The sequence below is a fragment of the Poromitra crassiceps genome (genome assembly GCF_964638095.1).
Source record: "Poromitra crassiceps genome assembly, contig: HAP1_SCAFFOLD_355, whole genome shotgun sequence".
NCBI lineage: Eukaryota > Metazoa > Chordata > Actinopteri > Beryciformes > Melamphaidae > Poromitra > Poromitra crassiceps.
The window spans coordinates 34,616-47,500 of record NW_028152049.1 but is presented as its reverse complement, the minus strand read 5'-3'; the positions used below and the strand labels follow the sequence as shown (position 1 = coordinate 47,500).

The following is a 12,885-nucleotide window of genomic DNA, read 5'->3' as shown; positions in this document are numbered from 1 at the left end:
CATAAGTCATTCGGGTCAGGCCAGTCAGACCACATGCCAAAGCCAGGGGAACGACTGTCCAGCTTCCCGCTAGGTTTCGTCTTGAATCCCAGGAAGTTAGGATCTGACCCATGTGCCAGGGGGACCTTGCGTCTTTTTAGGTCTATGAACAGAGAAGCTCTGGCGAGCTCTCTGACATATTGGTCATCACTGTTCAACATATTTAAAAGATGGCTGAGCCTCATAGCAAAATAAGTCAATTCAAAATTTGGAACGCCCAGTCCACCCTCCTGTTTACTGTGAAATATGATGTCATGTGTACAATGAGTATTTAGTCCAGTCCACTGCCTTACGAAATGCACAGTTCTATCATTCATTTCACGTAGAGATTTACATGGAACATGTACATTGGAAAACAAGTGTTGAATCTTGGCCAGTGTTATTTGTCTGATTGCTTCTAGCTTCATGATGAGTGGCAGGGGGGATGCATCAATTAAATGGAGTCTGGTGGAGTACTCAGATGTGATGTCATCTACTTGATCTTTCCACTCACCTGCCACATTGTATTTGTGACCTAGATATGTATGTCTTGTGGCATGAATATACTCTTAGTGGCTTATTATTTATTGAGTTAAACTCAGGATCTTCCACATTCAACACTGCACCAGCTCAAAAAACTACACTTCCCAAGATGCAGCAGCAAAATGGCCACTCATTACCAGATTGAGAGCACCTGAAGAGGAATGTAGGCTCTCAGTCATGCATTCAAACAAACAGACAGCAACCAGAAGCACCAAGCTCTACTCAGAGTTTAATTCCAAAGACGCCAATGGTTGGTGAATATGTTTACATTCCTGTTGTTTTAAAATGCTGCTTAAATGTTTGATGCAATGCTGCTTAATTTATTTGTTAAATTGCTAAAGTTCAATTGGAAGGAACCATTGCATTGCAGCACTGATTTCATTTTTGTGTTTGCATCTTTGAATTCATATTGTGTTTTAGTTTAATAAGTTAAAAGCATAAGTTAAAAGTATAAATTACGAAAGAATAACACAAAGTTAAAAATGTTAAATTTATGTTTAAAACGCTACTAAAAATGTGGACATGAATGTACCATGTTAATGTTAATGTTTGAACTTGAAGTGATTGGTTGCGCCTTTACTGATCTGTAGATATCCACCGTGCCAATGGTGCCAATACCAGAAACCTGTTGAATCTAAACCCTGAAGCTGAATTGGTGAGTTATTGTTTGTGTGTTTGCATACCCCCCCCCCTCCCACATTCTTGAAGTAACTTGTAACATTGTAACACTGACACAGACACACATGCACAAACACACACACACACACACACACACACACACACGCACACACATGCACACACACACACACACACACACACACACAAAACACACACACACACACACACACACACACACACACACACACACAGCCCCTGGTGCAAGAGATGGGCCAGGGAATGGGATTACTCTCACAAAAAACTACACTTCCCAAGATGCAGCAGCAAAATGGCCGCTCATTACCAGATTGAGAGCACCTGAAGAGGAATATAGGCTCCCAGTCATACATTCAAACAAACAGACAGCAACCAGAAGCATCAAGCTCTACTCAGAGTTTCATTCCAAAGACGCCAATGGTCGGTGAATATGTTTACATTCCTGTTGTTTTAAAATGCTGCTTAAATGTTTGATGCAATGCTGCTTAATTTATTTGTTAAATTGCTTCAATTGGAAGGAACCATTGTATTGCAGCACTGATTTCATTTTTGTGTTTGCATCTTTGAATTCATATTGTGTTTTAGTTGAATAAGTTAAAAGCATAAGTTAAAAGTATAAATTACGAAAGAATAACACAAAGTTAAAAATGTTAAATTTATGTTTAAAACGCTACTAAAAATGTGGACATGAATGTACCATGTTAATGTTTGAACTTGAAGTGATTGGTTGCGCCTTTACTGATCTGTAGATATCCACCGTGCCAATGGTGCCAATACTTGAAAGAAACCTGTTGAATCCCCCCCCCCCCATTCTTGAAGTAACTTGTCCAACACTGACACACACACACACACACACATGCACACACGTATACACCTATATACACACACACACACACACACACACACACACACACACACACACGCCGCACCTACTTCTGGACTGATCACCACACACCTGCACTTAAGAGGCTAATCAGCCTCTACACTCAGTCTGTGTCCTTGACTGCAGAAGGCTGTGTTGGTGTTTCAGTCCTTTGGTGTTTATCCTCCCTTCAGATGCATTATTAAGTCAGTTGTAGTTTTATTAGCCATTGTTGAGCCATTCCAAGCCATCCTGATCTTAAAGGTGAATTGCATATGTTTTTCTCTTTAGCCATGGTTTATTGTTGTTTGTTTGATTGTTACATTGTTTGTTTATTGCTAAACATACTACTTCCTATGACTATTTTGTCTGTTTGCACGCACGCGCACGCACACGCGCACACACACACACACACACACACACACATACACATATACTAAAATGGCCACCACTGTTGTACTTCATCTCCCAGAGTGCTTCACTCACTCACTTGTGGATTGTTCCATGTGAGTGGGGAGATGTGTGGAGCTATGGGTATAAAAATTTGAAATGTATTCCTATCTTGTGTGTTTAATTAAAGCCAACTAAGATGTTAAGAGTTTTGGCCTTAAAGGGACACTCCACCGAAAAACAATGCAGATTTATTTTGCATATCTCACACATCCGAAAACAGTTTTGCAGGCATTCATTTAGTTTGACACTTATTGAGTTGATTTGTGAAAGGTATAGTTTGGTTTATTTGAAGTGCGTACTATGCGGTACTTGTAATGTCTAAACTTTTAATGCCACCTGCTCTGACACCCCCCCCCCCCACACACACACACACACACACCCCACACAAGTTAAACAAACCACCAGAGATCCTCCTTCAAAAATGCCTAAAATAACAGGTATGTATTTTACATTCTGTCTATTTTTCACAGTTGCTACAGGTTGGTAGAGGAAATGCTTTTTTTAATATCCAATTTAAGCTTACAATCTTTACACATGAGGTGTAATAGTTTGTGCTGTTATTGCTGACTTGTAAATGTCAAACCAATTGAGTCAGTGTTCACATGCTAACTTATTAGCCAGTAACCAATAAGTCACTAGATGTTTGGTTTCCATTGAGTTGAAGAAAAGTTTACACTACCTTAAAATGTTTCATTATGCCAATTCTGTTTACTTTAAAGAGACAGTGTGAATATGTTCACACCAACACTGTGATTTAAAATATTCTTATCCCTGTGTGTTTAATTCCAACTAATTAAAAGTTAAAAAAAGTTTTGGTCTTATGTGCTTATGCAGGCTAAGTACTACAACTAGTGCTTTCAGTCATCCAGTAACAAATAATGATGTCGTCTTTTACCTCCATTTCAGAAAATGGCATCGCCAGCTAAACAAACTAAATTCCAAGTCGAAGGATATATACACAAACTATCAGTAATCAAACACTTCACCAGAGATCACTCCAAAACATACTTCAATGCAGTTATTCAAGAATCCGGTCGATTCTCAAAACTTGTCTCCTTCAACACCCGCACCTGCATAGCGCCTTCCAAACCGCACAAGATAATAAGTAAATATTTTACATTCCTATACACCTGCAACAATTTTAATTTCCTTCTTCTCTATACTGCTTTATCCTGTCTACATTTTACATCATCTGTCTACCCTTTAAACAACCAGCCATTTCTTGTAACCATTAACTTGTCTTACTGCTTTCCTACAACCAGACTACTGTCTGCCACTCAATGCATTTACCCATCCAGACAGTGACTCATCACAACTGCCTATTCTCATCATGCCTGTACTTTTGTCTCCTAGAAACCCAATCCAACTGGAGAACATTCAATACACAGCACCATGGAACAACAAACCAACGGACATAAAACTCACCTATTACTCAAAAATCTCACACATGAAAACCCTCCCCTTCATGTACGACTCATCATTCTCTTCACAAGCAACCACTACAGACATCGCCACCATTTTGGATGATGGACGCCACTTCCAAAAAGTAAGTCTACTGTCCTTTCTTGCACCCTATGCCACAGCATTGACATTAGATAAAACATACGATATCATGCAAAAACACTAATTGCACCTACTGAACCTTGGCCATAATCTCTTTGAATCTTTACATTTGAATTGCATAACTCCAAATTTTCTAAAGTCAACTTGTATGCAAATGGGGTCATGTCAATGTGAACCATACTTATAAATTGTTACTTACTTATTGTTATACCTAAGTACCTAAATTGTTGTACCTGATGCTAATTGTTAATTACTTATTGTTATAAAAGCTAAACATAACGACTAATGCCTATGACATCATCATCAGTGATGTCACAATGCACAATTGCTCAAGTGACATCAATGATGACATCACTTCCAGGACTTTATGACATCACTGATAACATCATCATTGATGTGACAATGCCAGGACTTTATGACATCACTGATGACATCATCAGTGGGACAACATTTTAAACAAACAGAAACATTGCCCACATGCGCCATTTTATATAGATAGATTGGATTTGTGAAATGTTATAAAGTGTAAATGTATAAAGCAAGTATGCAGCGCAGCAATCACTCTAGCAGAAGATGGAGCAAAACAGAAAATCTCAAATTATAAATTATTTTTAGTTACCACCTCGCTTCAAATGGTGCACCTCGTAGTGTGTGTATTGTGGGGATCAAGATATGACTATGGAAGTCCTTGTTGAAAGATAGGTCAGACATTTTAAACTCAAAAAACGCAAGTGTGGAACAGCGATCTATCAACAATCTATCATCTATCCACTGAGTAGCTGTCTCTTCACTCTTTCCACACATGATTTTCCATCTGTTACATGTACTGTATGTGAAAACTGCCCTGGTTTTAATGGAATAAAGAAAATGCACTGACTGCTGTGAATGAAATCCCCCCCCCCCCCCCTTTTCATTCTTCAGATTGCTAGTCAGCGTCTGGCAGACCAGATCCCTCTGATGATCTGCTACCTGATGCTGCAGGAGACTGCCAAGCAGCTGCAGAGAGAGATGCTACAGATGCTACAGGACCAGGGGAAGGTGGGTTTCCTGCTTTATGAGGATTCCGATGTCAACAACAAGAGAATCTGTCTTCAGAAACGCCTGGAGTGCCTGAGACAGGCACAGAGTTTGTTGATCAGGTTTTAGTCTGGCCAGCTAAGCTTAACAGTGCAGCTTTTCAAGACAAAATGTCTAATAAGTTACTGAATTGCCCTAAAACTTTACATTTGATCTTCATATTTTTGTTATAACCCAGTAAACCATTTTGTTTAAACAAAAAGCATAGTTACACTGATTGAAACTTTAGTATAGCACAAAGCTTTATCACCCTTCCTAGAATCTGAGTGTAGTACTGACCCAAAGTCGCGCCCACTTCATAACTTTAGGCATACGAACCAAGGGATTTCATCCACCATTTATTTTTTTCATAGACTATTTGTAAAATGCTTTTTTTTTTTTTTGCTTTGTCAAACCAAACGATTCAGCGATATTTAGAATCACAAGGGACCATAGAATATTTCACTCTCACAAAAATGTATAGTATTTTTTTATAGATTTCCATACAGTAGTAATGTGTTGAATTTTGAGTTCCTTTTCTTTCTCCTTGTCATTCCAGACAACCTGTAGTTGTTTTCCTCCTGTTAGCCTAATTCAGGAGAAAGTAGTGAAATGCCAGATTGTGGCCATTAGCTTAATGATGTAGTAATTACCAAATGTATTGTTATGAATATTATTATTGTTCTTGTTATTATGATTATTTGCTTGATAATACTACTGTATTTAGATCTGCAATATTTTCCTTTAATATTTGTATAGGGGAGGACATCCAACCATTTCAATCCACTAAGTCTTGACCAATTGGAATGGCTTCCTGGATCCTGTGTTTAAAATAAAAAAAAATGTATATGCACCACATCAGATGTTCTGTGACTGTGTATTTTGAAATTCTAAAGTCTAAACTTGTGTGTATTTGCTTTTGTTCTTTTCCTGCCCTAAAAGTGTGTGCAGTAGCGCTGGAAGTACTTTTAGGTAGGGGGTGCTGTAAGGAAGGGACTCTCGACGCTGCCCGCAAGAAAATTTGAAGTTTTTTGGACTTTCATCCATATTTAGAAGAATATTTAGTTTTAAATTAACATTAGGATTATACTATTGTGATGTCATTATTCAGTATCTTCTCCTTTTCTCACTCACTTTCATGTAAGCACCTGTTCTCCCTTTAGTCGTTTTACACTACAACAGACAGCAACACAGGCATAAACACTGAACTTATTATTATTATTATGGAAAACCAGATTATGATGAAAATCAAACACTTTTGAAGAGAGAGCGTATGAAATAAGATTAGAGCTGGAAAGCACAAACTGTTTTTTTAATGCATTTTGTTGGTGGTATAAACACAAGACAGCCAAATCCAACAATTATGACAATCCCATTTCTTGCCACCAGAGGGTGGTGCAGCACCCTCAGCACCCACCTTCCAGCTCCTTGAGTGTGTGGATCTCAGAAACCATATGCCCCACATCACCCACCTTTCCACATAGTTTCAAGACATCACCCACTACTCAGAAGAAAAAATTACACCAGATGGTAGTGCTATAACAGCCAACCACCACTACTACTGCTGCTGCTCACTAGATGAAAAGTGGTATTTTCGTCAGTAAGCGCCATTGTAAATGGCTGTGGAAGTTCAGGTTAACAACTATTTGTGGTGATCTCCGGATAACACAGGAAACTCTGAAGGATTGACGGGGATGGCTGTTTTACACAGCCCCCGCAGCCTCCCCCTGGCTTGGGGCCTTTCACATGTAAATAATAATGAGGTGAGCTAATGCAAATCAGGGCCAAGGCAGGGCATGATGCTCGTGAGTGTGGGGGGGGGGACCTCTGCTATTGTTTACAGACAGCTTTTAAATCACAGCCTTACAGACAGCCTTTAAATCATGGGGTACAACGTTTACAGCAATATCTCTATCTAACAAAAATTACCAAAATGCACAAAAATATCTGATTATCTCTGAAGAATATTACATTTGAAAAATTCCACGTTTTGTTTTGTTTTATTTGTCAGGGTAAACAGAAATCTGCAGATGAGGCGATTTGTTTTTACAAAATATAATCAAAATACAAACAAAACATATCAAAAACATATTTTTGCTAATATTATAATATATTCTGGGCTGTAACTGCTTTTCCTTTGCCCTTTGGTTTGAGGTCTGCAACACAATACACTGAACATAAGTCCTTGGAAACCAAAAAATGTGTTTAAGTGTGTCACACCCCAGGAAATTGAGTTATTAACCACCCAGTCAAAATTTAAACTGAATTGAATGTCTCCAAGTGTATAAAATTAGGAGCTGAACATTTGTTCTCAATGCAGTTCAGCTTTTCTTTAATGGATTTGGCTTCACGCTTCTCTGTACACAGGCTGAGCAGCCAGGCAGATGCTCCCCCCCCCCCCCCTCCCCCCACCCCCACACACACCTACACAGTAAAACTGTCAGTGTTATTTTTTCTGTGTTAGTGTAAGTCATCAGTGTTATTTTTTCTGTGTTAGTGTAAGTCAACAGCATTCAGTGTAATTTTAACACTTAATTTATCATAACTAACACCACAAGTGTCCATTGCTTAAAGTGTTGTGGTGGATTTGGGGTGTTTACAAATTCCAACACTCTAGGTGAGCACTTGAACACACCTCCACCTCCACTTCTCCAGAAACGTTTCACGTTGCCATTTTCTCCTCCTGTTTGGTAAGTTTTGCAATCAAATTTAACGTTTTAAGTTGGTAGGTCGGTTAGATTAGCATAAGTAATATCAGTGAATGTGGTCAGAGTTGAGTTTGCATGCGAATATTTGTCATCAAATCCAATTGTAAAACGTATTTGTCGAAGTGGCCGACTGCTACCATGAGGCCAATCTGTTTAACCACACTCATGGAGAAAGGAGCTAATGCTAACGCTAGTAATATCTGCTACAGGTTTTAATACAAGTTCTTCTTTGTTTTCGTTTGCAACTGCTAAAGCCTATAACGTTATCTTGGTGGACAACGAGCGGGACATGCAGTGGAGGAGCGAGCGAGGGAAGAAAGGTAAGAAAGGTAACGTGGTATTATGGCGGACTGTTAGCAATTGTAGCTAGTAAACGTTAGCTCAGACGGCATGTAGCCTCAGCAAACCACTTATTGTGATAAAATATCCCCGCATTCACAGCACTCCCAGTGCTGGCGTAATCCATATAAACCCCCTTCTTGCTTCACCCGAAATGAAATGTCCAGGATTTGTGTTAGTTGGTGGCTCAAAATTAAGCTTTAGGTTTAGTAATAGCTTCGATAGCCAAAGCTTACACTGGCAGCATTGAGGCTAGCTGTGCATTGATTCTGCTTTGTTTCATAAAGCATGGTGTGGCCCTGAGATTAAAACAGTCTCATAGACCAGTTCCACAGTGGCCATGGCTCTAACTACAAACAGTGGCAGCAGCAGGGAGCCATAGCGCTAGTTTGAGCCACGTTTGCCATGTTTAACATGAGTTTGCTGAACAGGTAAATAAATAAATATTAAATAATTTAGATAGAAGTAGCCTAGATGTCGGTTTTAACTTTAATGATTTACAGTTGCACACACACACACACACACACACACACAGTGTGTGCCTGTAATCACGAGCACACACTAAACGCACACTTGTCCACATGATCATGTGTTTTACTGCCATTTTATTCAACTGCAAAATAAATCTTTTTTCAGATTCAATTAGATACCAAATACTAAGAAAAATGGTGCAAATCATAACAATTCAGCGCAAATAATGGCTTTCACGTCTGTGTAAAAGTGATTTGTGAAACTACGTCTGTAATGCTGGATAAAAAAAATCCTGAATACAAATGTTTTTTTTCTCTCTCATTGTAAAGTTAGTAGCTGGGCAAAAAAAATCAAAAATATTTAAAATCCAATGCAAAGGTTTGGCAAAGTACAGCACAGCATAGCTTTGGCTGATTTTGTCTGTTTATAGCTGTGGACAGTGTTTTGACTGATTTTGTCTGTTTGTAGCTCTGGACAGTGTTTTGAAGACAATGACTATCATCGGAGTCATCCTCTCCTTCCGCTCCTTGGCTCAGGAGGATCTGAGAGACGTAAGACACACACACACACACACACACACCCTCACAAATATAGACATGCATGTAGACACACAAATAATGCATGCAAGGACTGTTAGAACACACAGGCACAGTTAAAAGGTAAAACGTCAAAAAATGTATCTGTGCCAATCAGAAAATGAACCTGTCCCTGTTCCTAAAAAGTCTGTTTTGTCTCTCTTGTCTTTAGGTTTTGTCTTGTCATATTCCATTCCTGGTCAGTTCAGTGGAGGATTTCAAGGACCACATCCCGCGAGAGACAGACATAAAGGTAACACACGCTGAAAAGACACAAACCCTGGAAACACACTGGACACAAATAGTGGAAACAGTCCAAATTGCGTTCAAACCTGTTGTCTCTGTGTAATTTGCGTTCTCTCTCCTCTGTGTGTGTGTGTGTGTGTGTGTGTGTGTAGGTGGCAATGAATGTCTATGAGCTGTCATTGGCAGCAGGTTTACCCTGCGAGATCGACCCTGCACTGTTGGTGGCGCTGTCTTCACAAAAGAGTGGTAAGATAAACACAGACACACACAACGAACACACACAAGTGTGTGTGGGGTGGGGGGGGGGGGGGGGGTTTGCGGCAGCAGAGACACAAAGAAGTTATATTATGTTCTAATAATTTCCATCCATTTAATTATCTCCACTATAGGCATCTCCACTCAGCAGGGGACCCCAGCAAGGTGGCGAGGAGGCTGCTGCTTCTGCTGATAAAGATGACCGTGACGGGCCAGACGAAGAGGACAACACAGCTTCCACTTCCTCGGCTGAATCCATTCAACCTCAACCAAAACGGAAGAAAAGTTCCGTGCTGGACTTTTTTGGGGATAGCTATGGAGAGCATGCCATCCCCATTAAGATCGTGACAAGCTGGAGCGGTACGGGCTGGAAGCCTGCATCCCAGCAGACGAGGAGGATCCACTTGTGTGGTGGTGCGAGAAGGAGCGATCCTTCCCAAAGCTATCTCATCTTGCACGTCGCTATCGGTGTGTGCCTGCAACATCTGTGCCAGTGGAGAGTCTTTTCAGCTGCTGGACTCATAATTAACAGGCTGAGGCCTGACACCAGAACATGTTGACATGTTGATTGCACTGAACAAAAATTCCTCTTTTCACTGATGCAGCAATTTCCTTGTTAATGTAGCCTTCCTAGTAGTGTTTCTGATGGCGATTTATTTAATAATATTTTATGTTCTGTGGAATATGTGCAATGTTCATAATGCACTGGGAAAAGTGCCACCTGCATTTCAGAGCACTTTTTTTTAAGTTATTGATGGTGGATTATTTATTTTTATTTGCTGTTTTTAATGTGTGCAATGTTCATATAATGCACTGGGCAAACAAGGATTTTTTCAAAATGTCTATGGGTGAAAATGAATGGGGAATTCTCTAAAAGTATGTTAAATAAGCATATTTACATTTTGCAATAACTGCTAATCCTGTTTACATTGGTTAATGCTGCCTGCACATACTAAAACCATGCTGATACCCAAATCTTTTTCTTCTTGTAATATTTCAGTCTCCTCTCCTTTGATGCTTTTTATCTTATATCTTAATTGTTTATGACATGTACATGTGTATTTTGATTTGCATTTGATTTAATAAAACTTTACTATTCACGATGTTCCTCGCAAATGTTCTTCCCCATTCAATAAATAAATATTGATGGCATTCATTGAAAGTGTAACAATAACGTGAATTTAAGCACACAGCATTGATTTATTATTATTATTAGGGAGGGGTTTAGCCAAGCATGACCAATAGCAAAGCTATCATAAGATCTGTCAACCAATCACAAGTGATATTTCTCTGTGGCTCCATCCAATGAATGGACAAGCTAGCGGGTTAGTGACAGCTCTATCCACCAGTCACAAGCCATCTTGTATTGTGAGAGTGAGCTGCTCTCATCCAATGAATGAATTCGTTTTTCGCTAGAGGGCTGAGCTTGCTGCTATTCACATTCTAATTAGGCGCACTGCAAGGTGTGAAACATCTATTGTCGTGGCTGAAAGTCCCCCCCCGCCCCCGCCCCCCGTGCCGACACCCGCGGATGCGTTTTCGGCGATCAGCGGACAAAACAAACGCAACACCACAGGTTTTGTACTGCCGTGAACTGCCAGGAATTAGAGAGGTATGTGGCCGTATGTGGCGATCTAAGGGGACGGAAACCTGGCTTTTCGTGCAGTGGCTGGTACTACTATTCTTAGTACTTCTGCTGCTACTACTGCTACTATTAGTACTAGGCCTACTACTGCTACTACCACCACCACCACCACCACTACTGCTACTATTACTTGACTGACCACAATACCCTGACTGACCACAACGCCGTGACTGACCACAACCCCCTGGCTGACCACAACGCCCTTAGTGACCACAACACCCTGACTGACCCCAACACGCTTACTGACCACTACACCCTTACTGACCATGCTTGGACCCCGCATCGCCGCTTGCGGCTATATTGTTTGTATTTTTGTTTTTCTTCTTTTTCTGCCCTAAAAGTGTGGATCTCAGAAACCATACCCTCCACATCACCTAAACTTTCCAGATAGGTTCAAGAGGTCACCCCCTACTCGGAGAAAAAAAACACACCAATCCACCAGATGGTGGCGCTATAACAGACCATTTCGCCTTATGGTCCATATCTTCTGAACCGTGTGTCCTATACTCAAAATTTCACTTATCCTGGATTCCTTGGATCAATATGCATCTATCCATATAGGCCACGCCCATTTGCGTGTTCCTAGATTTTCCGCCATTTTGAATTAGATCAAAAACCTACTTTTGCGAGCCCCTCCTAGACTGTTTGGCCAAATCACACGAAACTTTTTCTGGGTTATCTATGGACTACCCCGACCTAAAGTTATTAAAGGATTTTGGATACGTGAAACCGTTTTGAAATTATAAATGTCTAAACTTTTGTGTATTTGCTTTTGTTCTTTTCCTGCCCTAAAAGTGTGTGGATGTCAGAAACCATACACCCCCCATCACCCAAACTTTCCACACTGGTTCACGACATCACCCACTACTCAGAGTAAAAAAATTACACCAATCCACCAGATGGTGGTGCTATAACAGCCAATTTCACGTTTGTCGGTCCATAACTTCTGAACCACGAGCTGTAGAATCAAAATTCCACATCTACTGGTTTCCCTGGAGCATCATGCATCTAACCTACTAGGCCACGCCCATTTCTGTCTGGTAGATTTTCCGCCATTTTGAATTTGATCAAGAACCTACTTTTGCGAGCTCCTCCTAGACTGTTTGGCCAAATCACACAAAACCTTTTCTGGGTCATCTATGGACTACCCCGACCTAAAGTTATTAAAGGATTTTGGATACGTGAAACCGTTTTGAAATGATAAATCTCGAAACTTTTAATGAAACACACGCCAACACTAAATTGCCCACAACTCATTAACCGGTCAATTACAAGTACTGCTGCTACTACTGCTACCACTTCCACTACTACCAACACTACTACTACTACTACTACTATTACTACTTCTGCTACTATTACTACTACTAATGTGTTTTGGGGTTCTGCATCTGCTTTAGCATAATACATAGTTGGTTTAGATGTCACACAGTAATGCCCGATCCACAAAGACTTGACACCCACGTTTTAATAAAAACAAGTTTATGCCATAATTAGGTT

The 12,885-nt window shown here is 40.2% G+C and overlaps 1 protein-coding gene across 1 annotated transcript in view; it reads right to left on the bottom strand.

Annotated features, from left to right (window-relative positions):
* Nucleotides 1-200, bottom strand: part of LOC310771096 (von Willebrand factor A domain-containing protein 7-like) — a gene marked incomplete at both ends in the record, with an annotated part of 27,764 nt that extends 27,564 nt beyond the window's left edge. The window contains one exon of the mRNA XM_083663767.1: nucleotides 109-200. Within this exon, the coding sequence (XP_083519893.1) occupies nucleotides 109-200 (92 nt within the window). The remainder of the gene's footprint in view (nucleotides 1-108) is intronic.
* Between the last annotated feature and the right edge of the window lie 12,685 nt (nucleotides 201-12,885).